At 35.2% G+C, this 25,108-nt stretch overlaps 1 protein-coding gene across 1 annotated transcript in view; it reads left to right on the forward strand.

The window, feature by feature from the left end:
- Nucleotides 1–25,108, forward strand: part of LMBRD1 (LMBR1 domain containing 1) — a 111,679-nt gene that overhangs the window by 36,267 nt on the left and 50,304 nt on the right. Inside the window, exons 4-8 of the mRNA XM_037139788.2 lie at nt 178–275; nt 2,560–2,627; nt 8,838–8,926; nt 12,024–12,097; nt 23,544–23,669. Of these exons, the coding sequence (XP_036995683.1) occupies nt 178–275; nt 2,560–2,627; nt 8,838–8,926; nt 12,024–12,097; nt 23,544–23,669 (455 nt within the window). The remainder of the gene's footprint in view (nt 1–177; nt 276–2,559; nt 2,628–8,837; nt 8,927–12,023; nt 12,098–23,543; nt 23,670–25,108) is intronic.

Here is a 25,108-nt window from a genome sequence, read left to right on the forward strand (position 1 = left end):
CAGAAAAGGGTATTTTGGACATTACATATACACATAGATTTAGGGGTATGGGGTGAGATGGGAGCGTGAATTTGCTATGTGAATATATAGATATAGATATAAACACAGATATAAATATAAATGGTTTTTAAGTTCATATGTATTTAGTTGAACTCAGTTTATTATTTCTTTCCACAGCCTTATACTCTGTTATATTATTCTGTGTGTTCCTCTGGATCCCTTTTGTCTACTTCTATTATGAAGAAAAGGATGATGATGATACTGGGAAATGTACTGTAAGTATTATTTAGAGCTCTCATTTTAGATGATTATTTCTTCTTTCAGTCTCTGGAGCCGTATAATCTCTGTCTCAACGACTCAACTCTGCTGTTGGAGTGTGAAAGTGGCTAGAGATGGTACTTCATGAGCATGATGTGACCCACCCAGTAAAATAGGAGGTGGGCTGCACGTGGCCCCGAAGATGTAGTTCGCTGCCGCCTTTTCTAGGGCACAGAGGAGCACTTGCAGATGGTTCACACCAATCCAGAAAGACACTGATAATAAAAACCTGATAAATACAGCACATTTGCACGTTCAGAACTTCAGACCAGTATCACCAAGTATTGGTATAAATATATTAACTAAGTATTAGCAAATTAAATGCAAGGATATTTAAAAAATACATTAATAAAGTATACCTTAGTTGGACCTATCTCTGGTTTGCATGGGTGTTTAGAATGAGCACATCTATATAATTTTTTAATGTTTACTTCAACGTGTGGTTGCCTCTCTCGTGCTCCCTACTGGGGACCTGGCCCTCAACCCAGGCATGTGCCCCAACAGGGAATTGAGCTGGCAACCCTTTGGTTTGCAGGCTAGCACTCAATCCACTGAGCTGCACGAGCTGAGGAACACATTTATTAATGTATAGTAATTTAATAGATCAAAGAATAAATTGTATGTGGAAAGGTATTTGCCAAAATTGAACATTTTTTCCAATTTAAGGGAAAAATAACAGCATAAAAAGAATAAAATGTCTTTTGTCTTTTTATTGAGTTAGAGGAATTTGTTTTATACTATGTGTTTTGTATTTAAGTACAAAAACAAATAATATTGACTCAAAGGACAGTATTATGCTTAATCATGTTAATTAAAACCTTAAAGCATTTGCATTGAGATCAGGAGCAAGTACAGCAACAATATTTTAAATGATCCCTAGAGTGGTAATCAGCGTAATTTGTTAGAGGAAAAAAAATAGCATGTTTAAATATTTATAAAGAAAGTTAAAATTATTATTTGCAGATAACCGTTCAACTCTGTATTTGAAAACCCAGTGCATGTAACATGAAGTGACTGAATACAAATTTAATGTTTAAACTTAATAAGATATAAACTCTCTCGATTCACTCTTTTAAAGTGCATCTTCTCCAGCTCTTTGGTTGATCTGAAGATCCTCCTTATCTTTACTTTATGATTTTTTTCCCTAAAGACTATCTTAACTCCTCTGCAAATAAGAATTTATCACATGAAGTATAAATTTAACTTTTTTTAAAAGAACTTTTTAAAAGATTTTATTTAATTTTAGAGAGTGGGGAAGGGAGGGAGGAGAGGGAGAGAGAAATCGATGTGTGGTTGCCTCTCACACCCCCCCAAATGTGGACCCAGCCCACCCAGGTATGTGCCCTGACTGGGAATCGAACCAGTGACTCTTTGGTTTGTAGGCTGTTGCTTAATCCACTGAGCCACACCAGCCAGGGTACGAATTTTTTTAATAGGTCATTTTTAGAGATTTCAGTAGACTGAGAAACAAATGGTTTTCTCTGACTGATTTAACTTCTTTGAGATTAACTTTTCTTCCATATTTAGAATGTTCAGCATGTGTTTTTCTTTGTTTGCATGACATTGTTGGCACCAACAGTGAAAAACACAGATTTTGAAGACATGAGTTCCTGGTTTCAGGTTCTTGTTTAATCACTTACCAGCTGATGTGACTTACAGCCAATTATTTAACCTCTCTGGGCCTCAAGTTCTCTAAGTTGGGATGAGAACATCTATCTCAGGGTTATTGCAAGAATGAAATGAGTTAGCATATGTAAAGTTTTAAGAACACTCCCAGTACAATAATATGTTTCATATATTTCTATGTTTTAAAATATTCTTTATTTAAATAAATACATATATCACGTTTTAAATGTAATGTATACATACATGTATATTATTCCCCCAAACAGGGTGGGGATATTATAAATTCTGATTGCTTCCTGTTTGGGGGAATATTTTATTAAGTATTCTAATAATTTTAATAAAGCTTTCTATTGGAGAATTAATTATGCTGTAAGTGTACTGCTTTTCACAAGTCTAACCATTGAAAAGATTTAAAGTCTGGTGCAGTTTGTAAAGATACTTAAGATATAGCATATACATTGTTTTTCTTTAAAATTTAAGATTTTTTTAACAACAGAAACTTTACAGAGGTAATATAAATATACATTTGATGTGAAAATATTGTTGTATCATAGCAATGCTATTATATTTTAAAGATCTTACTAAATGGTATACTTTTTTTCCCTTGCCATCTAGCAAATTAAAACGGCACTTAAGTATACATTGGGGTTTGCTGTGATTTGTGCACTTCTTCTTTTAATTGGGTAAGTGTTGATTTTTTCTCCCCAAGAATAAAAATAGCAGTATTTTAATAATAAAAAAAGAAGAAGAAAACAATGTAAAAAAGTGAACACAACACCTTTTATGGCACTGCCAAGCAGTAACCACAATTAACCTTTTTGCTTGTATTGTTTTATCTAGACTTTTTCTATGTGGTAGGGTACATGCGAGTGCCCCTCACCCAAACATACACCCTCCATGTTGTAATTATATTTTATGTAATTTTTGATAATCTACTTGTTGAAATATGGTAGGTATCTTTTCAGAATAATGTAGATCCATCAATTTGGTCTGTATTTGATCTTTTAGTGGTGATTACTTGGACATTTATGATGCTTGCAATTGTCCCTTCTTATAAAAAATACTTTAATGAAAATTCTTGTCTGTGCATCTTTTTCGATTTGACACATCAGTTTTTAAATTGTTGAATTAATCTTTCAATGAGTTTTTCCCTTAGTTCTTTTTCCTTAACTTTATACTAATGTTAATAAAATTTTGCACATTTTTAATACATTTAAAATTTTCTCTTTGGAAAAAATTTGTCCTTTTTAATACAAGACATTCTTGTTTAAATAAGTCTTGATTGTTTTTTATGTTAGGAAATACATGAGGTGCTAATAAGTTTTTTAAAGTTTCTGTTTAAATGAAAATATTCATTTATTAAATACAGTCCATGATGGGAGTAAAACTGGTCAGTAACTTTTTGTAGTTCTAGGCGTTCTTAGAATGTAGATGTCTTGTACTCAAAGCATATTTCCAGTTCCCTTCACCTGCCTGCATGTGTCATGAAAAAGCACTTTTTGAAAGGACACTTTTTAGTGGTTTCGGTACTTATTTTAGCTATCGAATATATTTTTAAAAGTCATTTTTGGCCTTTTAAAGAAAGCTAAATCTCGTTATGTTCGTTTGTTTTGTTAATGTAGAGATCACTTGTCTGTAAACCTAAATTATCTAGAACAGAGATTAGTAAACTTTTCTTTAAGGGTAGATCCTATTTTAGGTCAGAGGTTGATGTGGCTACTCTACTACTCAACTCTCCTCCGCTCAGAGCTCTGAAGTTGAGCTAGTTGCAGACAATACATAAACAAAATGACATGACTTGAGTTCCAATAAAGCTTTATTTGCAAACACGGGCAGTCAGTAGTTTGCCAATTCCTGATTTAGAGCATGACTGAGAACCATTAATAAAACCATAAATCTTTACAACGACCAGAATATCTGTCCGGAACAAAAGAAGTGCTGAAGTTTATTCTAAAATTTACTGGTCTATTTTTTTATGGGACATTACCTTCTGTTCTCATTTACAAAGTTTACATTTTGTATAATTCTAATAAGCTTGAACTGACTCTGTAGATGATATTTATTTATTTAGAAGCAGTATATTAAAAGTGAAGCAAATGGTTGCTTGTAAATACGCTAACAAGGAGAAAAAGTTTGATTGGATGTTTTGAGCGATGTAACATTCACTTATTTTTCATATATCTGTTGTGTATCTCTTATGTTTCAGACACTGTAAAAGGTGCTGGTGAAACAGAAAAAGGTGCAGCAGTTAACATAACAGACAACTCCTCCTTTCATGGCACATACATTGAGGATGGGGTGGGGGGCAGAGAAAGAAAATAGATAGAAAGTAGTTTGTGTTGGGGGTTTGAAATTGTAGTGAAGACAATGCTGAGAGGGTGATATTTGAGAAGACACTTGAAGGAAGAGAGGGAGCCATGAACATATGTGCGGAAAAGAACATTCCAGCCAGAGAAAAGAGTGACATGCTCTTAGGCAGGACAGTGTCTGGTATGTTCAAAACACAGTGAGGAAATTAGTGTAGCTGGAGTGGAATGAACGAAGGCTGGAGTAGCTGGAGGTATGGTCACAGGTGACTGGAACTGCCAAACTGAGTAGGGCATCAGAGGCCATTGTAAAGACCTGGACATTTTTTCTGAGGGAGCTGGGAAGCTATTGGAGGGGTTTTTGTAATTGAGTGACATGATCTGACCTTTTAAAAGGATCTCTGAGTAGTGTTTTGAGATTTGTCTTTTATGGGATAAGGGTAGAAACATGAGATCTGTTCGGAAGCAATTGTGATAACCTAGACAAGACATGATGGTCTCAATAGTAATATGTTTGTGCCTAAAATTTGGAGAGAGAGATAGCAGGATTTTCTGATAGGCCTGAGAGAAAGAGGAATTGGGAATGTACCTGGAATTAGCCAAACTACAAAGTTTGAGGACCACTTTTCTCACTTTTGATAAACAACTGCAATTTTGAAGTGTTTATAAAACCTCTCTTAGGTTTGATAATTCTCTAGAAAGATTCACAGAACTTGCTGGAGGCAATTAAACTCATGGTTACCATTTATTACAGGTAAAGGTTATCAGCTAAAATCAAGTAAAAGAAGAAATGCATAGGACACAGTCTGGGAGGATTCCAAATACAAAGTTTTTGTTATTCTTAGCACATGCCACCTTCCTGGCATCGACCTGTGACAATATGCACCTAGTAGCACCAGCCAGGGCAGCTCACATGGGCCTTGGTGCTCAGAATTTTTATTGGGATGCTGTTATGCAGGCATGTCTGATTTATTGATTGTCTACATGGTTATCTCAGTCTCCTGGTCAGCCGATGCCATCTGATCCAGTCTTCCCACCCTAAATCACATGGTTAGTCTTTCTGTCCCAGTACCTAAGATTGGGTATGACCAGCCTGTGCCCTGAAGGAAGACACTCCTTATCAGGTGTGATGCAGATTAACTCTCAGAACTGTAGGCAAAATTGAGACCTCTTTTTAGGAAAGGCCAAATTCTATAGTATGTAGGAAGGGTGAAGCCATCATCACCTGAAATAGGCAAATCTGAAGGAGGAGTAGGTTTGTTGGGAGAATATCAAAAGCCTAGTTTGGTTCATGGTAAGTTTTATAGGCATTCAGGAAGAGATATTGAATATGTTTCCAGATCCAGGTGTTAGGAAACTCAAATTTTAGTCTATGCTCTTCCAATAGCAATATCTATCTACAGCAAGTTTTACGTTTTGCTAATTCCAGGACAGTGATTGCCGCATATTATTCCCTGTGTCTCCTCCTGGCTTTTTCAATACCAGGATTGTTTTGCAGTTGAAGTGAGAATGTTGGTTTTCATTGTGTAACAGGCCAGAGGAAAGGCACCCAAAGCACCCATGTGGGTGCAAGGCTTTGATTCAGGTTGGAGGATGGTTCCTCTATTGTTATAAGAGGGATAAAAATGAAAAGAGATGTAGGTAGGTCATAAGTTGGTGCACAAATGAAAGTTCCTCTCTGATTGGCTTCTATTTTCTCAATGGTATTTGAGGTAGAGGCATCAGTTGGATCACTGATACAAGGGGAGGGTATATGTATTCCTGTATTTATTTTACCATCTTAAGTTTGTGAATAGAAGATTATAGTGTTTTGGTTATCCAGGATAGTGTTCTACCCATTAACATATGTAAATATTTGAAGTAAACATTTAGTTTAAGTGATGGACTAAATTTCCTGTAATTTTCTTAAAGGTGACATATTCCTAGTTTTTGTTAAATGATACAGTTTTGCTAAAACAGAAGGTAATTTAATGGCACAAATGTGTTCTAGGTGTAACTAATTAGTGCAGCTGACATTGTTAGAACACTTGTGTGTTGGGTGTTGTGCAAGGTCTTAGGGTCGTGGTCTCTGGTCTTCATGTTCATGATGGGTAAAGACACAAATAACTTGAGTTGCAATATTTAAATGCTCTAATAAGAGATAGATACCACATGTTTATGGTGGAGTAGTAAGTTTCTACCCTTGCAGTAGAAATTCTGTTTTGCAGAATCAGGGAAGACCAAGCACAAGTAATATTTGGATTGAACATAATGCTCTCCACTTCCATCCAGGCTGTCAAAAAAATAAATAAGAGCTTCTTTTTTTCTGCTTTGTAGTACTCCACCATGTAAATGTTCCCTAGTTTTTTTGATCCATTCATTTACTGATGAGCATTGCTTCCAGCACTTAGTTATTGTAAATTGTGCTGCTATGAACATTGGGGTGCATAGGTTCTTTTGGATATGTGTTTCAGGGTTCTTAGGATAAAATCCCAGCAGTGAGTGGAAGTTAGCAGATTAGAAGAAAAAAGTTGAATAGCGTGTATAGCGTATTAATCCACTTAAGCTGGCATAAACAACAGACATTTATTTTCTCACAGTTCCAGAGGCTAGAGAGAAGTCCATGATCAAGGTGCTGGCCAGTTGGGTTCCTGGTGAGAGCTCTTGTCCTGGCTGGTGGACAGGCACCTTCTCAGTGTGTCCTCAGATTACCTTTCCTCTGTGCTGTCACTTGGGGAGAGAGAGTGCTGTCTGGTATCTCTTTCTCTTAAGAACACCAGTTCCATCAGACTGAGGTCCTACCCTATGACCTCATTTAACTTTTCCTCCTTAAAGGCCTTGTATCCAGATACTACCATATGGAGGTTAGGGCTTCAGCATATGCATTCTGCTGGTAAGGGACCCAGTTAAATCCATAACATACAGTAACCGAGAGGCTGAATATGTGCAGAATGACATGAAAAATGTGAATCCAAACCCTCCTTTGCCTCAGTATAATAAAAAAAAGTATGATGTGATATTTAAAGTGTTTGTGTGGACAAATGACGGACCATGACATACAATGTTTAAGAAATTTTGAGTTTTATCCTGCTTGACAATCAAAGGACAATGAAAATGTGTATGTATTTATGAGTGTGAATCGTGAAAGTAAATATATATGAATTTGTTTTAAGAGTTACAGCACTATGAAGGATGATTCATTGAAAAGGGTCATTTGGGAGCTGAGTTGGAGAAGTGAAATATAAATGGTAGACAGGAAGACCATTTAGGTAACCATTACCTAATCAGTTTGGTAATCATTGTAATAGTTCAAGTGAGAGGTGAGGGTCTCAACTCCAGTAGTTGCAAAGAGCAGAGAGGAAGAGACAGGTAAGCTATTTGGAAGATAAATGTGATTTGGTGACTGAGTGCAGGAGGGGAAAATCCTATTTTCAGTTCTGCTGAATTATTATACCTTCGTATCTACTGAACTTTAATAGTCTTTCCTTTGTTTCTTCCTGAAGAAATAATTTATATTAAGGTTATTCACTGAGTCAGATTGGGTGTAAAGTATTTTTACTAAGTAGTTTTCAGTTTTACTATTTTCAAGAGTGTAGAAGCAATTTATAATTTTACAAGCCTCTAGTTCTTATCTTGGTCTAACGTGTGTTTTTGAAAGCTGAGATACTCTATTCATTTTCTTGGGAGAGTAAGAAAATATCTATACCTTTCTACCACACATATCTTATTATAGTGACAATCCTTAACCATTAACATGTTGTTGAATTTATTATTTCCTCTTTACAAAAGAGGATAGACCTTACCGCTTTGCTTACAATTAAAATTAGGTTGAAGAGAGGTAGCATTAGAGTTACTTATGTTTCTCTTGGGTTGTCCACATTTACAATCTAAGGGATACTCAGCCCTTCACCTTAATGTCTTGATTGTCTTCTAGTTTCTGAGCTAGATAGTAGTGACTCTTTTCTTCCCTCCTTCCCTTCCATTTTTGCCCAGTCTAAGCTCTGAGAGCAATTCTAGGAAGCCAGCTATCTCTTTTATGACCATGGTCCCCCTTCACCGGTGGATTGAAAAACAAATAGAAACTACTTTCCTTTTATGTATTAGGTAGAATCTTACAAGACACAGAAACATACTAAGAAGAAAGTAAAAATCATCCCTAATCCCATAATGAAATATTTACTGTTTATTCTGATATTTTTTCTTTCTTTTTTTTCTATGCATATAGATATATTGAACTCATTACATATATTTATATTCTGTTTCCCTGGTTTAATACAGAGATCTTTCTTATGCCAAGGAGCTCTTTGACCACCTTTAGTCTTTGGCTCCTTCTCAAGATATTTTTGTGGAAAATAACGAGGATTACAAAGGATACTGTACTAAATTCAGTAATAAAACTATTCAAACAAATTTGTGATATAGTAAACAAATAGGTAGGAAACTTTTCACACCCACCGTATGTGGTACCGATTCAATTTGCTAATTTTGGGGGGGAAAGTTTATCTTTTTTTAACAAAATTACTAGAAATTGAGTTTCAGACTGTGTCTTCTTATTTGACCTTTTATCTTTTTTAAAACTATTAAACAGAGCTGTTTTCTCCTTTGTAGTGCTTTTGTTCCATTGAGTGTTCCCAATAACAAAAATTCCACAGAGTGGGAAAAAGTGAAGTTCTTGTTTGAAGAACTTGGAAGTAGTCGTAAGTATTCTTTAAGAAAATCCATAATAATTCATATTTCACAACCCTTGGGACTTTTTGAGTAGCCTATTTTTGCTCTGTTAAGAATTTTTCAGCCCTGGCTGGTGTGGTTCAGTGGATTGAGCTGTGGCCTGCAAATCAAAAAGGTCACTGATTCGATTCACAGTCAGAGCACATGTCTGGGTTGCAGGCAGGTCCCCAGTTGGGGGCATGTGAGAAGCAGTCGATTGATGTTTCTCTCCTTCTTTCTCTCTTCTTTCTCCTCTCTCTACAAAATAAATAAACTCTTAAAGATATATAAAAAATAAGTTTTTCAATTTATAGTTAAAAGTATTCTAGACAAATTAGGAAGTTTATGTTGTTAAGATTCACTTTTAGTCATGTAGCTATTAAGTAACTAGTCTCTTGACTTAATTTTAGTTTGTTGAAGAGAAAAGATCTTCAAAATATTTTAACAATGAAGATATAATTACTGTGCAGTTTGTAATTCGTTTTGGATAATGTGGGAAAATATTTTATTTATTTATTTTGAGAGAGAGGGGAAGGGAGAAAGAGAGGGAGAGAAACATCAATGTGTGAGAGATACAGGGATCGATTGCCTCTTGCTCACCCCCAACTGGGGCCCTGGCCTACCACCCAGGCATGTGCCCTGACTAGGAATGGAACTGGTGACCTTTTGCGACCTTCTGGTTTGCATGCAGGTCAAAGCTCAATCCACTGAGCCACACTGGCCAGGGTTAGAAAAATATTGTAAAGAAACGTGCTAGATGATTGGTTTTTAAAAATATTTACGAACCCTGTGGAAGAGCCCTATATTGCTGTTTTATCATGATTAGGTAATTGTTTATAAGTGGCAGAAATTTCCTGTGAATTAACTAATATTTTATCGATTTACCTCATCAAAACATTTTGGAGTTGCTTTTCTAGAAAGTTTCTTCTTTTTCTTTTTTAATTGTCATTCAAGTACATTTTCTGCCTCCCCCCCCCCAGCCATTCCAGTGCTCCCCACCTCCCTCCCTTGTTTCCACCCCACCTTGTTATTGTCTGTGTGTCCTTTATACTTGTTCCTGTAAACCCTTCCCTCTTTTCCCCCATTATCCCCTCCCCTCTCCCCTCTCCCCTCTGGTCACTGTCAGTCTGTTGAAGGTTCCTTTACTTAATCAACATGACGTAAGTTTTTAGAGGACAACCAAATAGGTTTAGGAGGTTAGGTTAAGGAAGTTGTTCACCCATTGAAAAATACAGTTGGCATTAGAAACTGATATCAAATAAGAATTTGTACTTATTAATTACTCAGAATTTTATGTGCATTTGAACATAATAACTTTTTTAAAAAGAAAGTAGAATATTTACTTTATAAATAAGCTGAGAGTTTTTATTGCTTTTTGTATTCTTTTTTATAGGCACCGTACATCCTTCAATCAGCATTTTTTCTTTATACAGATACAATATTAAACAATGATTAAATTAAGTCTTGGAATCCTTGCTGTACAGCTTCTTATAATTCTTGCTTTCCACTTAAGATTTCATCTTGTAAATTGTGGTCCATTAATATCTTGCTGATACCAGCAAGAATAAGGATAGCAGGCCTGGTGTCTAGTAATACTGAATTGTCAGGATTTATGCACCTGATCCTATTGCTGAGAAATAAATCGCTTCTTTTTCTTGAAGTTAACTCTTTCATGTCTCTTGAATAGTTATACTACTCTTCTACCCTGAATGTTTTATTATGTTATCCTAGTTTTTGAGTATCATTATAACTTGAGTCACTGATTATATAGGTAGCATTATTATAATTTCTGTAATAGCATTCTCTTTAGCCTTAACATTACTTTTTAAATATTAAATCTTAACACCATATTCTAGAGTCCATTTTGCTTACCACTATTAGTGACATTAACTTTAAATTGGCTGGATATGTTAATATAAATCTCCATTTTATCAGGTCTAACATGCATTTTTTCACATTTTTATATCCTTCATTTGGGGATATATTTTATATGTGATGGTAAACATCTTAAAATTGCTATCAGCCAAATGCCAGACCTCTCATAGTTATGTGAATACCTTCTGTTGATATTCCTTCTAGGATCAAGGAAATAATAGCATCAGTGTCTTTGATTTGATCAAATGTAGTATTTATAGTTTAATAAAAATTAAGGCTTAAAAATTTGCCTTGTGTCATTTGTGAATGTGTTAATATGCTCTCTGCAAATGTTATATACAAACTGAAATGTGGGTTTTAAGAAGGTAGATTATTCTAGTTTTACAGTATTATTATTTATGAAAAGGTTCATATTGATTCACTAGGTTAATTAACATTTTATTTAATTCCACAGGGCTGACATTTTAACTAGATCAATGAAAAAATTAGTATTACTCCCATTTAAGAATATTCAAATTTGCATGGTATTTTATTACATAATTTGGTATATTTGTTGGAAAGTGTCACCCCTGCTCTTCACTCATTGGCTTAATTTCTGAAATCTAACTTTTTAACATAGTTTTCTGGTTTTGGTGTTGTTATTCTAGTTTCTGTTTGTTTCATTCTTTTTTCCCACCAGGTGGGTAGGTTATCTCCATTCAAGTTAAAAAGTGAAATGCACTTTTTAAGATTTTAGTTTTAGGCTATGTATTAAACATTTATATGACAGTTCGTAATAAAGAAACTAGGAGTATCAGAATTGAGGGGAGAAAGAGTCAGGGTCAGTGGCTTTCCTGTGTAATATTATTTCTCATGATCTGTCATGAAAAAGACCAGAAAATTAAAATTTTTTGCTACCTTTGAGTATCTAATATTTTGTTAATTTCACTGTAGGCTCAAAAATGAGTACTATTCCTCTTTAATTTTTAAGAGGTAACGGAAAGAAAATCTTAGTCTGAAAGATCTTTTATGAATCAATTTGTGAAGAGTCCTTTAAAAATACTTTTTTCCACTTGGAGTTTTAGCACCTCAAGGATAAGGGAATAAATATGGGGTTTATTATTTCAAAATGTGTAACAAAAACCCACTTTTTACATTTTTGTACTGATTTGTTACATATAAACATTTGAAGAGTATATCTCTACTTTTTTAAGTGTTTTTTTCCCTTTGCAGATGGTTTAGCTGCCTTGTCATTTTCCATTAGTTCTCTGACCTTGATTGGAATGTTGGCAGCTATAACTTACACAGTAAGTATTGTATTATGGTGGTTTTTAAGCTAAATTTTGAGAATCACTTTATGAAGCAATTATTTTTACCTTAGTCATGTACAGAGTGGGGCAAAAGTAGGTTTATAGCTGTGAATATAGGAAACAAGATTTTTTTCTTGTATTGTTATTTGTTTATTCTTGTATTTTCCATACAGAAACTGTAAACCTACTTTTGCCCCACTGTGTATTGAGTTTTATTCCCGTTTCTTTCTTTAATAGTGTAGTGCTTCCATCTTCATTTTTCTTGTTTACTTAATTAAGAAGAGGGTTAATTTTTAACTACTAAGTCACAATAATTTTATCTGTATTTGTGAAATTTAGTATTCAGAAACAAATGTTGTAACTCATGAACCTTGAAGGTCATATACCATGCACTAATAGATTCAGTGGTTTATAAGCATATTAACACTCTGAACTATAGATCAGTATCTGTTATTGATTTGGTAGATTTATCCTACTTGGGAGTTATAAGGCTTTTAAAATCAGATATTTTACATAGCTTGATATTTTTCTGGAATCCATTCTTAATCTTTCAGAGACTGATTTCAGTCTTCCTAGAAATGGTAAGGTAGGAGTTATATAGCCTGACTAACTTGCATATAGACTGTTCTTTGAGATTTTTTGCTCAAATTATAGAGGAAAAGCCAGTAATAAATGCTTCATTAACTATCTCCCAAAAAAGAGTTGTGCAGGAAGCTTTAAATTATCTGGAATCTTTTCAGAATAATGGATTTCTTGTTTAGAACATTCTTGATTCTTGCAACAATGGAAAATACTGGTTTTAAAGAAAACCTTTTTGATATTTTTTAAAAGACTTTATTTATTTTTATTTTTTAAAGAGAGGGAGAGGGAGGGAGGGAGAAAGAGAGGGAGAGAAACATCTGTCAGTTGCCTCTTTCACATCCACAACAGGGATGTGGCTCACAACCTGGGCATGTGCCCTGACCAGGAATTGAACTGGAGACCTTTCGGTTTGCAGGCCTGTGCTCCCTCTACTGAACCACACCAGTCAGGGCTCCTTTTTGATATTTTTTAAAATACATCTTTCTTTAAACATAAAAGAAATGGCTACTAGTATAATAGAATCTAGTTTTTTTTTACATCATCATGTGTCATAATTTATAATGAAGTTTAAAATACATGCATGTTAATATATTTCTGGTGCTTAGTTGGGCACTCAGTTTTGTTATTCATTGTCAGTTTTATTTTTTCATGTATTATTATACAAGGAATTTGCCATCTGATATCTGGATAATTATCTTCCCATGTCACAGAATATATGTATAGCACATGAGTTATTTGTTGTTTAAGAAGCAGTCAACAATTAATAACAAATTAGAAGTTAGACCAGGACCGTAATTACTATTCTGTGACACATTTGTTATGCTGAGCTTGGGGTTTGTCTTTTAACCTATCAGGTCAGTGTCTTTCCTATTAAATGGGGATAGAAAATGCCTCTTAGGGTTTTTGAAAGGCAGATGATACTGTTTGTAAAAGTGCTTTGAAAATTAAAGGAGAAATGAATATGTAGCAGTTGCCAATACTAGGAGCAAAAAAATGGAAAAGAGGAAACCAATATGTAAAGTCAACATCAAGAACTATGAAGGGTCTGAGTTTTTACCCTACTTGTAGCCTGCTGGCCCAAGATGTAAGAAACAAAGAACTTTGTGTTACTTATTGCAGCAGCGGAAGCCATAGGATAAGCATTTTCTTCATGTTGTCCCTTTTCCCATGGGGCAATGCGAAGAACACCAAATGAGGCTTGCACACAGAAGAAGGAACTTTGAGTCTAGGGAAGCTGAATCTTTTATAATAGACAGTAAACACTCCTGTTCTTTGCTGCAGAGGAAGATGTTATCTTTGTCCTCCAAGGTTATTTGCAGTACAAACATCCTTGAAAAGATATTACAGGAAAAAAAATAGGTGATTAGTGCCTGGCTTGCAAGATGTGCAGAAATGAGACACCCATGGAGAATTGCTTCCCTGTGGTGAAATGGTAGATGCTAGGAAGAAAAATAAGGCCGCGTTAGGGGATAGGCAATAGTGGAGGCTGATTCTGCTGTAAAGGTCAGGAGTGGCTTTTCTAACATTTGAACAGATAGCTGAGTAAAATGAAAGAGCTAGTAGAGGGAAGAGTAAGTGCAAGACCCTGGGCTAAGCACATGTGTGCGGTTCAGATAATAGCAAGGAGGCAGAGCCCAGTTAACAAGGGGAAGAATGACTGAAGTTTAGATGAGATATACCAGAGGCCATGTTATGTAGAGCCTTATAGACCATGGTTAGGATTTTGAATTTTATCTTGACTGAGATTAGAAACCATTGGAAGGTGTTCAATAGGAAAACAATAGGCTCTGACTAACATTTTAACAGTATTACTCTGGTGGCTCTAAATAAATAAGCTGTGGGTGAGAAGTGGGATTGAAAAAAATGTGAAATTATTAAAAATCTTTGGAAGAGATCTTCTTCTAGCAACAATATCATTGTAAAGATATGTATGTTTCATGCAGGCCTGCGAACCACACGATTATGGTTTGATTCCCAGTCAGGGCACCTGTCTGGGTTGCAGGCTGGTTCCCTGCAGGCCAGTTCCCAGCAGGGGATGCAAGAAAGGCAACCATACATTGATGTTTCTCTTCCTCTCTGCATCCCTTCCCCTCTAAAGAAATAAATAAAATCTTAAAAAAAAAGATATGTATGTTTCAAAGTAATACCATAATTTATATTCATTGAAACTGTGAAAATTATCATATAAGCAATCAGTTGAACCAAATAATTATACTTAGTTAAGGTATCCCTAGAAGAGCTTTACTTTTCTAGAACACAGAGGGCTGGGCTGAAGGACATTGATAAAGCAATCAGAAAGTCTTGTTGTGATGGGGATGAGGTAACTAGGTAGGGAGGCGCCACTTACCGCCTAAAACCAAGGGGGGGGGGCCAGTGTGACAGCATATCAAAACCAAACTACCTAGCAGTTATATATTTAATAAGGAGTAATATTACATCCTTCTTAGTGGAGAGGCTTAAATGTCAATCCCTCTTAAGTCCCTGGGTCCCTTGAACTACTTCACCATCTAAATTTACTCATTGCTACAGTGGGGATAGTATTTAAAAGGCTGTAAAGATTTAATTGAACAGTTCACCAAGCCTTAGAATCTGTTGGCCCTTTAGTAGTCACTAGTAGCTCAAATTGTTGAATATTCACTTTCCATTTGGTTCCAAGTTAAGTTCCTACCTCTTTCCTCTTGCAGGTAAAGTAAACCACATGCTAAGAGCAATGAATTGTTTCATGATCAGTGAAACTGTTTATTAGGAAAAGTTAGCCAAAGAGGCATTCACAGTTGGACGGTAGTTACTTGGGTATGTGTGGAAAGACAGATAAACATTATTTAAAGACCACTACAAGATATGCCCAAAACTCAGTGGAAGAATGTTTTGTTACCAACCCATCAGCTGGCCAATGTGTAGGGAGGAAGAAGGGTAGGCTGGAGGAGGCGGTTAAGGGGGCAACACGGTGTGTATAGCTGAGCACTAGTCATGAGTGTCTTTATATAAAATCTAATATCTGAACCCCAGCTTCTCCATCTGTAAAAATGGGCTAAAATATGTAAACTTTATTTAAAACTAGTTGAAAATCAACTGTTTATAGGTAAATGGTTCTATTATAGATAAGTGGTTAATAGTACCAATTATTGTCTCCTAACTTGTTATATACAATAAAACTTGAGGATTGAACTTCTCATGGTGGAACATGGAACAGGGTACCTATTCATGGGAAGTAGATGAGGATTCATTTTAATGAAGGTGCCCAAAGTGGGAAGTTAATATTTAAGATATTTTGACCCCGAGTACAAATTAATTATCAAAGGTGAAATCATGTCTGTTATAGAATCTGTAACTGTTAGTATTGAAACTAGAAACATTTTTGTAATATATGCCAGTTGAATATGTATTTCTTAGATGAGTATTGTTTAGTTTATAAACTAGTTGATTATTTAAATTTTACCAAGATTATATCTACTGAACCATGCCTTAAGGAATAGCCAGATAATTGGCCACTCAATTTTAAAAAAAGAATAATGTCAAACATTTTAGCCCTCCTTATTTTCAGTTTAAATCAAAAGAGAATCTTCTACTTTTTAAATAAAAAAAAAGAAACGATTAGGTACAGATATTTGTGTAGATACTTTAATTTTTTGGTGCAGTCAAGTGGGGACATGTAGAATAATGATATTTTCATAAAAAGATGTAATATGTGGACCAGAGGAGGTACTTATAGAAGCAGTGACTGCTGAATTTTTTATTATATACACTTATTAGTAAAAATTGAACCTGTAGTTTGGGATATTTATAAATTTTATTTGTGTGTATAGGTTTATATACATTTTACATAAACTGTAAATCAGTGGATTAAAGAAGAAGTGAAATATGAAGGATTCAAAAATAGAAATAAAGACAGCACTGGTTCTCAATAATCTTTGAAGACACTAATTTTTTTTAAAAGTCAAATTTCTTAGCCTTCCACATGGTACAGTGTTTCACTGAGCCTGTGACATTGGTTGCAAGATACACCTGTGTTATATGTACCTCTGTAAAGAAAAGATCCCGGTCCATACTTTTTAAAATTTATAACTTTGTTTTATATTTAGTGAGTTTTTTGACTTTATGATTACTTTAAAATCATATCACTCTTCTGCATATAAAACAAGGAAAATATAAGTGAAAGAAATTGGAAATGTATTCCTTAAACTTGACATCTGGAATGTGAAACTTCTGAATCACTCTTTTGAATTGGTTATTCATGTATTTATTATACAAGATTATCTTTTATGCTATCCAGAGAATTGATGACATAGCTTTTCTTGTGAGCTCCACTGTTGTTTCTAAGAGTTTCTCTGAAGCTGCTAACATATCCATTGTATAAATTTAAGCTTTTTCATTGTTGTTTTGTAGTTGTTTTTTTTATTTTGCCTTATGAAAAGCTCTCTTTTTGCATTTACCTAAGTAGCAAAATGGCTTTTATTTTGTGTATCTTCCTTCCTTAACTTCATAAAATTCTTGACTGTTGCTTTGTAAGAAAACATAGAATTATACTCTGTTCCAGTGAATATTTGCTTCATTATTTGCTCTTTTGTTCATTTTTCCTCACACATTAACATTTTGTTTCAATGTCAAACCACAGTACTATCTTATAAGTCATTTTCAGTGGCAGTAGTTTTACCAAGAAGGCATGTAATTCAACTAAAGAAGTAACTATTTTATAACCAGCTGTGATGAAATTCGTGAATGTGCAGGTAATGAAAACTATTTCATGACTTCTGCCCAGCCAGTGATTATAAGATGCATTCAAATTTCACTGATGTTAAATGTGAGAAAATACACGTCTTAGAATCAGTGAATATGTGGAAGGGAAATCTTATGAGTACCTGTTAAATGCATTGTTTCATTAGTCATATTAGCACACATCTACTTGAATCATAGGTGCTATAAGGATGTACAAGACATTGGTTTAAGGGCACTTCCTGGTGTTCATTCTTTGCAATAATCCAAGGCTCATGGGTAGAAACCATCATTCTAGAGGAGAGATATGTAGGGAAAAGTTGCTATTTTAAACTTGACGGTGTAAGAATGTATTACAAATATTTGTAGTTTATATATGTATGCTTTCAATATATCTTGGGTTTTAAAATACAGGAGGTGATTTATATTTGGAAGTTGGAATAAAATTGAAGGCAATTATGGGCAACTTAAAAGCATTTTAAGAAATATAATCTCTTTAGCCGTGTTGATTTTCTAGTAATTCACTAGAGGGCAGTAGTAAGCAATAAAAGTTTTTTTCTAACTAGGATAGTTTTCATACATTTTTTCCCAAAGAAGTCTGGTTAAATTTAAAACGTTGTTTAAAGATCTTGAAGTTGTATCAGTGAAGATGAAATGTTTTGTATAATATGTTATATTAAGCTATAATATTTAGATTGTAATCTAAATATTATAGTTAAGTTTCCTGATAATTATTGAAACTTAAACATGAAATCCAAAAACAAGCTAAAAGCTAGAGAACCAAAACAGTGTCTACTTTCTTTTACTTCCTCTCTTCAGACAATTAAAAATTCACAAAAAGATGCTGAATTCTGATTCCATGTTACCCCAAGGTAACTTAGGACACATTTTTCTTTTCTAAAATATTTCACATTGAGCCCTGGCTGGTGCGGCTCGGTGGATTGAGTGCCAGCCTGTGAACCAAAGGGTCATTGGTTCAATTCCCATTCTGGCACATGCCTGGGTTGCAGGCCAGGTCCCCAGTAGGGGCATGCAAAAGGTGATTGCACATTGATGTTTCTCTCTCTCTCTTTGTCCTTCCCTTCCCCTCTATCTAAAAATAAATAAATAAAATCTTTTAAAAAGTAAAATTAAGTCTTTTACATTGAACTATTTAGGAATTCAGTTCAGCTTTCTTTTTTTAAAATGGATTTTATTGATTATGCTATTACAGCTGTTCCATTTTTTTCTCCCCTTTATTCTTCTCTGTTCTGCACTCCCTCTCCCACCAGCATCCACATCTCCTTTAGTTCCTGTTCATGGGTTGTACATATAAGTTGTTTGGCTTCTCCATTTCCCATACTATTCTTAACTTCCCCCTGTTTATTTTTTACCTACCATTTATGCTTCTTATTCCCTGTACCTTTTCCCCCATTCTCTATCCTCTGTCCTCCCCCTCTCTGCTGATAACCCTCTATATGGTATCCATTTCTGTGATTCTGTTCCTGTTCTAGTTCTTTGCTTAGTTATTGTTCTTTACTTTTTTTTAGGTTCAGTTGTTAATGGTTGTGAGTTTATTGTCATTTTCCTGCTCATAGTTTTGATCTTCTTTATTTTAGATAAGTCCCTTTAACATTTTACATAATAAGCACTGGGTGATGATAAACTCCTTTAACTTTACCTTATCTGCCTTTCCATTCTAAATGGTAGCTTTGCTGGATAGAGTAATCTTGGATGATAGTCCTTGCCTTTCATGACTTTGAATATTTCTTTCCAGCCCCTTCTTGCCTGTAAAGGTTTCTTCTGAGAAATCAGTTGATAGTCTTATGGGCACTCCTTTGTAGGTAACTGTCTCCTTTCCTCTTGCTGCTTTTAGGATTCTCTCCTCTTCAATCTTGGGTAATGTAATGATAATGTGCCTTGGTGTTTGCTTCCTTGGTTCCCACTTCTTTGGGACTGTCTGAGCTTCCCGGACTTCCTGGAAGTCTATTTCCTTTACCAGATTGAGGAAGTTCTTCTTCAGTATGTTTTCAAATAAGTTTTCAAGTTCTTGCTCTTTCTCTTCTTCTCCTAGCACCCCTATGATTCAGATGTTAGAGTGCCTAAAGTTGTCCTGGGGATTCCTAAGCCTCTCCTAAATTCTTTTAGCCTCTTCTTGTTTCTTTTTTCTTGTTTCTTTTTTCTGTTATAGTTAAATGTTTATTTCTTCCTTCTGGTCCAAATCATTGATTTGAGTCCTGGTTTCTTTCCCTTTGCTTTCTTCCCTATACATTTTTCTTTATTTCACTTTTCATAGCCTTCACTTTTTCCTCTATTTTGTGACCATACTCAACCATTTCTGTGAGCATCCCAGTGTTTTGAACTCTGCATCTGATAGGTTGGCTATCTGTTTATCACTTAGGTCAATTTTTGGAGTTTTGTTCTTTCATTTGGGCCATATTTTTTTTTGTCATGGCACAGCTGTTACATAGTAATGGTCGGAGCCTTAGGCATTCACCAGGCTGGGAATCCCATGTCACTGCATGGTGGTGCTGTTATGTGGGGGAGGGTTCCAGGAGGGAACAGTGCCATTTGTTCAGCTCTCATCCGGCTTTCAGTCACTTCTGCTGCTACCCTTAAGCAAATTGGGTTCCTGGGTGGGTGGGTTTGTGTACATTCTAGGACCCTTTGGGTCTCTTCAACAAACTCTCCTGTGGAGCTGAGAGTTTCTCCCATTGCAACCCCCACAGGTTTTTATAGCCAGGTGTTTTGAAGCTTTCTTTTTCTGAACTAGAACCCTGGGTTGTGTAATATGTCTTGCTCTTGAAGCAGTTGTTCCTTCTGGTGTATCCTCATGCAAATGTGGGACCACCCAGTCTGCCTACTGCTACCTTACCAGACTGGTCCTCAAGCCATGGCCTGCCATCCATCCTCTTTCCCCTAGCTACCCATCTCCACCCCTCCTACTGGTCTGAATGAATGTTTCTTCTTCAACTCCTTGGTTTGGGCTTCCACACAGTTCTATTCTCTGGCAGTTCTGGTTATTTTTTTGTTTTTCAATTTGTTGTTGTCCTTATTTAGGTTGTGCAAGGAGGCAAAGTGTATCTACCTACGCCTCCATCTCAGCCGAAAGTCCTCAGTTCAGCTTTCTGATACATAAATTGCATGAAATAGGTTTATATGAATAAAGAAATCTTTTTAATGACTTTATCTTCTCAAAGAGATTTTTTAAAATTTAATAAATGTTTGTTCTTGGAATAAAGGAAGGAGGAAAAAAGAATTGAGACCTAGTCCTTACATACCAGATTGTCTACTGCATTTGTTACTAATGTGGCTGAGGAATCTGTATTTTAAAGATCTTTTCAAGTGATTATGATTGACCAAATTTGGTAGATCTTGTGATAAAACAATTACCTGCACCAACAATGTTGATGTACAGTGTTGTGTATTATAATTGAATTATAAGCAAGGTACATGTACAAGTCAAGGAAGTCTTCCAGATGTGGTGTAATTAAGCTGAGCCTGAAGGGCATTGAAATTGGCTAATGAAGTAAGGTGAGAAGATAGGCATTTTAGATGAGGGCACTGCACATATAATACTAAAATGTGGGTGCTGGATAAAGCCTGAAGTTAAAATTAGTGTGTTTTAAGAACAGCAAACAATTGCAGAGGTATGACATTTGCAGAGGTAGGTAGGGGTTTGTATGCCAGGGTTAGATAATTGGTCTATTCATAAGACCAGTAATTTTACCTTTCACTGAAAAACAGTGCTAAATAACATTCCAAACAATCTTAGATGAAATTCTGTTATGTAAAAATGTAGATGAACAAAGTAATTTGCTCTGGAAAAGGAGCAGCAGGTCTCTGCATCACTCACTACGTGCCTTCCTCTCTTCTGTAGTGCCCTACAGACACCTACACAGCACACTCTGAAGACTACCCTTACTAGTCCTGGGGAATCTTAAAGGATGTTATTTAAAGGAATGGCACAATCTGATTTGGGTGTTGGAGAGAGATCACCTTGGAAACAGTGTAGAAAATGGCTTTGTAGAAAGTGAGACCAGCAGACCACTGTATAGAATGTAGATGATTTTGCATTTGACAGTGGGCTGTAACTAATGGCCACTTTGCTCCTCGGACATGAGAAACAAAAGAAAAAAAATAAAGAATTGGGACTACATCAAACTAAAGAGTTTTTGCGCAGTGAAGGAAAGAAAAAGGCAACATATTGAATGGGAGAAGATAATTGCTAATGATGCATCTGATCAGGGGTTAGTATCTAACATATTTAAAGAACTCATACAATTTCACACGCACACACACTCCTGTAGACAGTTCTTGAAAGAGGACATAGAAATGGCCAATAGACATATGAAAAGATGTTCAACATCACTAATCTTCTAGGAATAAACACAAATTAAAAGTACAATGGGGTATCACATGACACCTGCCAGAATGGCTGTCATCAATAAATCAGCAAACAAGTGTTGGGGAGGTTGTAGAGAAAAGGGAATGCTCATGCGTTTTTGGTATTTATCCAAAGAATCCAAAACACTAATTTGAAAAGACATTTGCACTCCTGTTGATTGTAGCATTGTTTTCAATAAGCAAGTACGGATACAACGTAAGTATCTATCAAGATGTGGTACATATATAGAACAGAACATTACTCAGCCATAAAAAAATGAAATTTGCCATTTGAGACAACATTGATATATTTAGGGGGTATTATGCCAAGTGAAAGAAGTTAGTGAAAGACAAGTACCATATAATTTCACTAATATGTGGAATACAGAAAACAATATAAACAAACAGAAAACAAGCTCGTAGATACAGAGGATATTTTGATTATTGCCAGATGAGATTGTTGAAAAGGGGGAGGGATCAAGATGTATAAATTACCAGCTAAAAAAACAGTCACAGGAATGTAAGGTACAGCATAGGGAGTATAATCAATAATGTTGTAATAACTGTGTATGGTATCAGATGGGTATAGCTTACTGAGGTGATCACTTTGTAAGTTACATAAATGTCTATGCAAATTACTATGCTGTATATCTGAAACTAATATTGCATGTTAACTGTAACTGAAAAAGTTTTTAAATAAAGACTAACAAATACAAAAGATTAAAAAGATAAGTGCCACATTGTGCATATTGCCTAGCGTGACAGATTTTTAAGGAAATAGTATTGAGTACTCAGGTTGGTATGTTTTGAGACCTGTATCCATCCAACACAGAATAGCAAGCAGGGGAGACTGGCTAAAGTAGTTTGGCTGTGTGCTGTGGAAGACATGGAAGATACTTAAATACATAATGTTAAATCTGCTCCAGACCCTGTTGCTGAAACAGGAGGTGATAGTTGTCAATTTTGCTTTTAAAGATTTAAGGTCAGTAATGATTTTAATGGTCACATGGCAATCGCCATTGTTTTTTATTGGTACAATAAAAACTCATCATTTGGGACTGGCTAATATCGATTTGGGTAATATAAAATATGTTCTTTGTGTTGAAAAATAGTAAAAATTACTTATAGTAATATAAGTAAATAATATTACTTATATTATAGTAATATAAGTAAATATTTAAAATACTTAGTAAAAATTTTAAAATACTTAAAATATTTATAGTATTTAAAATACTATATTACTATAAGTAATATAAGTAAATATTTAAAATATTTAGCAAAGAAATTGATTATAAATACTTAGAACTTATAAATAGGTTATATATACAGCTGTGTATACAGATAATTGGTATGCTAATGAAATAACTTTTTAAAAATACTTATATTTTACTATGGATTTACTGTATATGCTTGGAAAAAATTGCTTTTTCCCATAGAAAATGATTTTGTGAATTGTTTTTATTAATTCACACTATTTTTACCTCTGATTAGTCTGAACTTATAATTTATCTCTGATAAAGTATTATATTTACATTAGTTTTGCAACTTGCTCTTTGAGGAATAAATACTACCTATCCTGAGAATTGTTAGTATTGCATCTATAGCTCCATAAGTGTGAAATAAACAGGAGGAGCATTAATGAAGCAATATAATCATGACTTGCTCCCATATACCATGTTCTTCAGTGACTGTACCCCATTACAATTGCTTACTGTTTCTCTGATTACTTTAATGACATTTTTATGTGAAAATTGTGTGTATTTTAATTTTGTTTTGTTTTTAGGCCTATGGCATGTCGGCATTACCTTTAAATCTGATAAAAGGCACTAGAAGTGCTGCTTATGAACGTTTAGAAAACAGTGAAGACATTGAAGAAGTGGAACAACACATTCAAACAATTAAATCAAAAGTGAGTCAGTATTTTATTGTAATTGAGAAGCATAAATTTTTTTATCTTTGATCTGCTTTCTGATGTGACTTAGACATTGGGGGACACATTTTTTGACATTGTTTGAATTGTGTTGCAACATATACTTAGAGACCATGCCCATATTTTAAAAAATTTGTCATTCTGTGAAATATAAGATACTGTCAGTTCAAGAATTCCTATGCGTTCTAACGACTAAAAAGCAAAAGGTCTGCTTACATATGACCAAAATTTTGCTAATTCTCAAGCATGCTGATTTCATATGTAACATCAGATTTTATTGTCAGTTAAAGTTTTATGTGCTAGTTGAATAAGCTAAAGATTATATCTGCAGGGAGAGGGGTGTGGGTAGAGGTGGAAGAGATTATTAGGGGAATAAATGGTAATGGAAGAAATACAATAAAAACAGTAAAATAAAAATTATTAACTGACCAAAATAGGATTATATCTGACCATTTTCTAATTAAGTGTGCTTCTAAATATACAAGTTTTTGTCTTCATCATCTTTAAGTAACAGGTAAGCCTTTATAGAATATAAGGAAAATGGAAAATGTTCTAAATAATCCTACTAAATAGCATAATCCTGATACAGAAACCAAACAGTAAGAGCACATGAGAAAGAAAATTGTGATATCAGTATCATGGTAGAGTGAGATGCCTGCTTTGCTTCTTTCCTCCAGTCTACAACTAGGGGGACATCTAACAGTCAACAAAAATTCCTTTTCTCAACACATTAGGATGTCTTAAGAGATCCACACATCTGTACATCTGAAAGTGGGTGAATTGAATGCATAGGGAAGATAGATCTGGGAAAATGGCAAGGATTGTGCCTTTGACCTTGGTTCCCCAGCCATGGCAGCTGAGCCCGCAGCTCTGGCCCCATACCACAGACCCTGAGAAGGAAAAGAAAGTCAGAAGCTGCATTAGCACTCGTGACTTTGGCTCCCTTACCCTGCTGTGGTGGTGCTGGAAGCACCAGAGAGTGTAGTAGCAGCAGTGGATATAGTACACAGGACTTCAGCCTCCTGTCCACAGTGGTGCCTGCAGCCACACGGGACTGGGGAGCAGTGTGGTAAAGCTTGCAACCCTGGCTCTCGTGCTCCACCTTATTCCCTCACCACAGTGGCAGTTCCTAAGACCCAGACTGGAATAGCAGAGTCACATGCTTCTTGGTGATTTCATTGGCGATGCTCATGGTTATAAGCAAAACCCATGATTGCAGTGACACTGGCAGCATCAAGGTACCAGTAACCCTGGAGGCACAAGCAGCAGTGTTGAGTGCACCTGCAACACTTCTGGCAGATGCAGTGAAAGGTGGAAATTGCTGGCTCTCAGATACAACTATAGTCAGCTCAGGTAAGGGGAATCAAAACTTCGTGCAGTATAGCCACCTATCAGAAAACAAAAGAAAGGCCTCTAAA

Source organism: Artibeus jamaicensis, unplaced genomic scaffold, assembly GCF_021234435.1.
Source record: "Artibeus jamaicensis isolate MK-2021 breed Jamaican fruit bat unplaced genomic scaffold, CSHL_Jam_final contig_388, whole genome shotgun sequence".
In the NCBI taxonomy this organism is placed as follows: domain Eukaryota; kingdom Metazoa; phylum Chordata; class Mammalia; order Chiroptera; family Phyllostomidae; genus Artibeus; species Artibeus jamaicensis.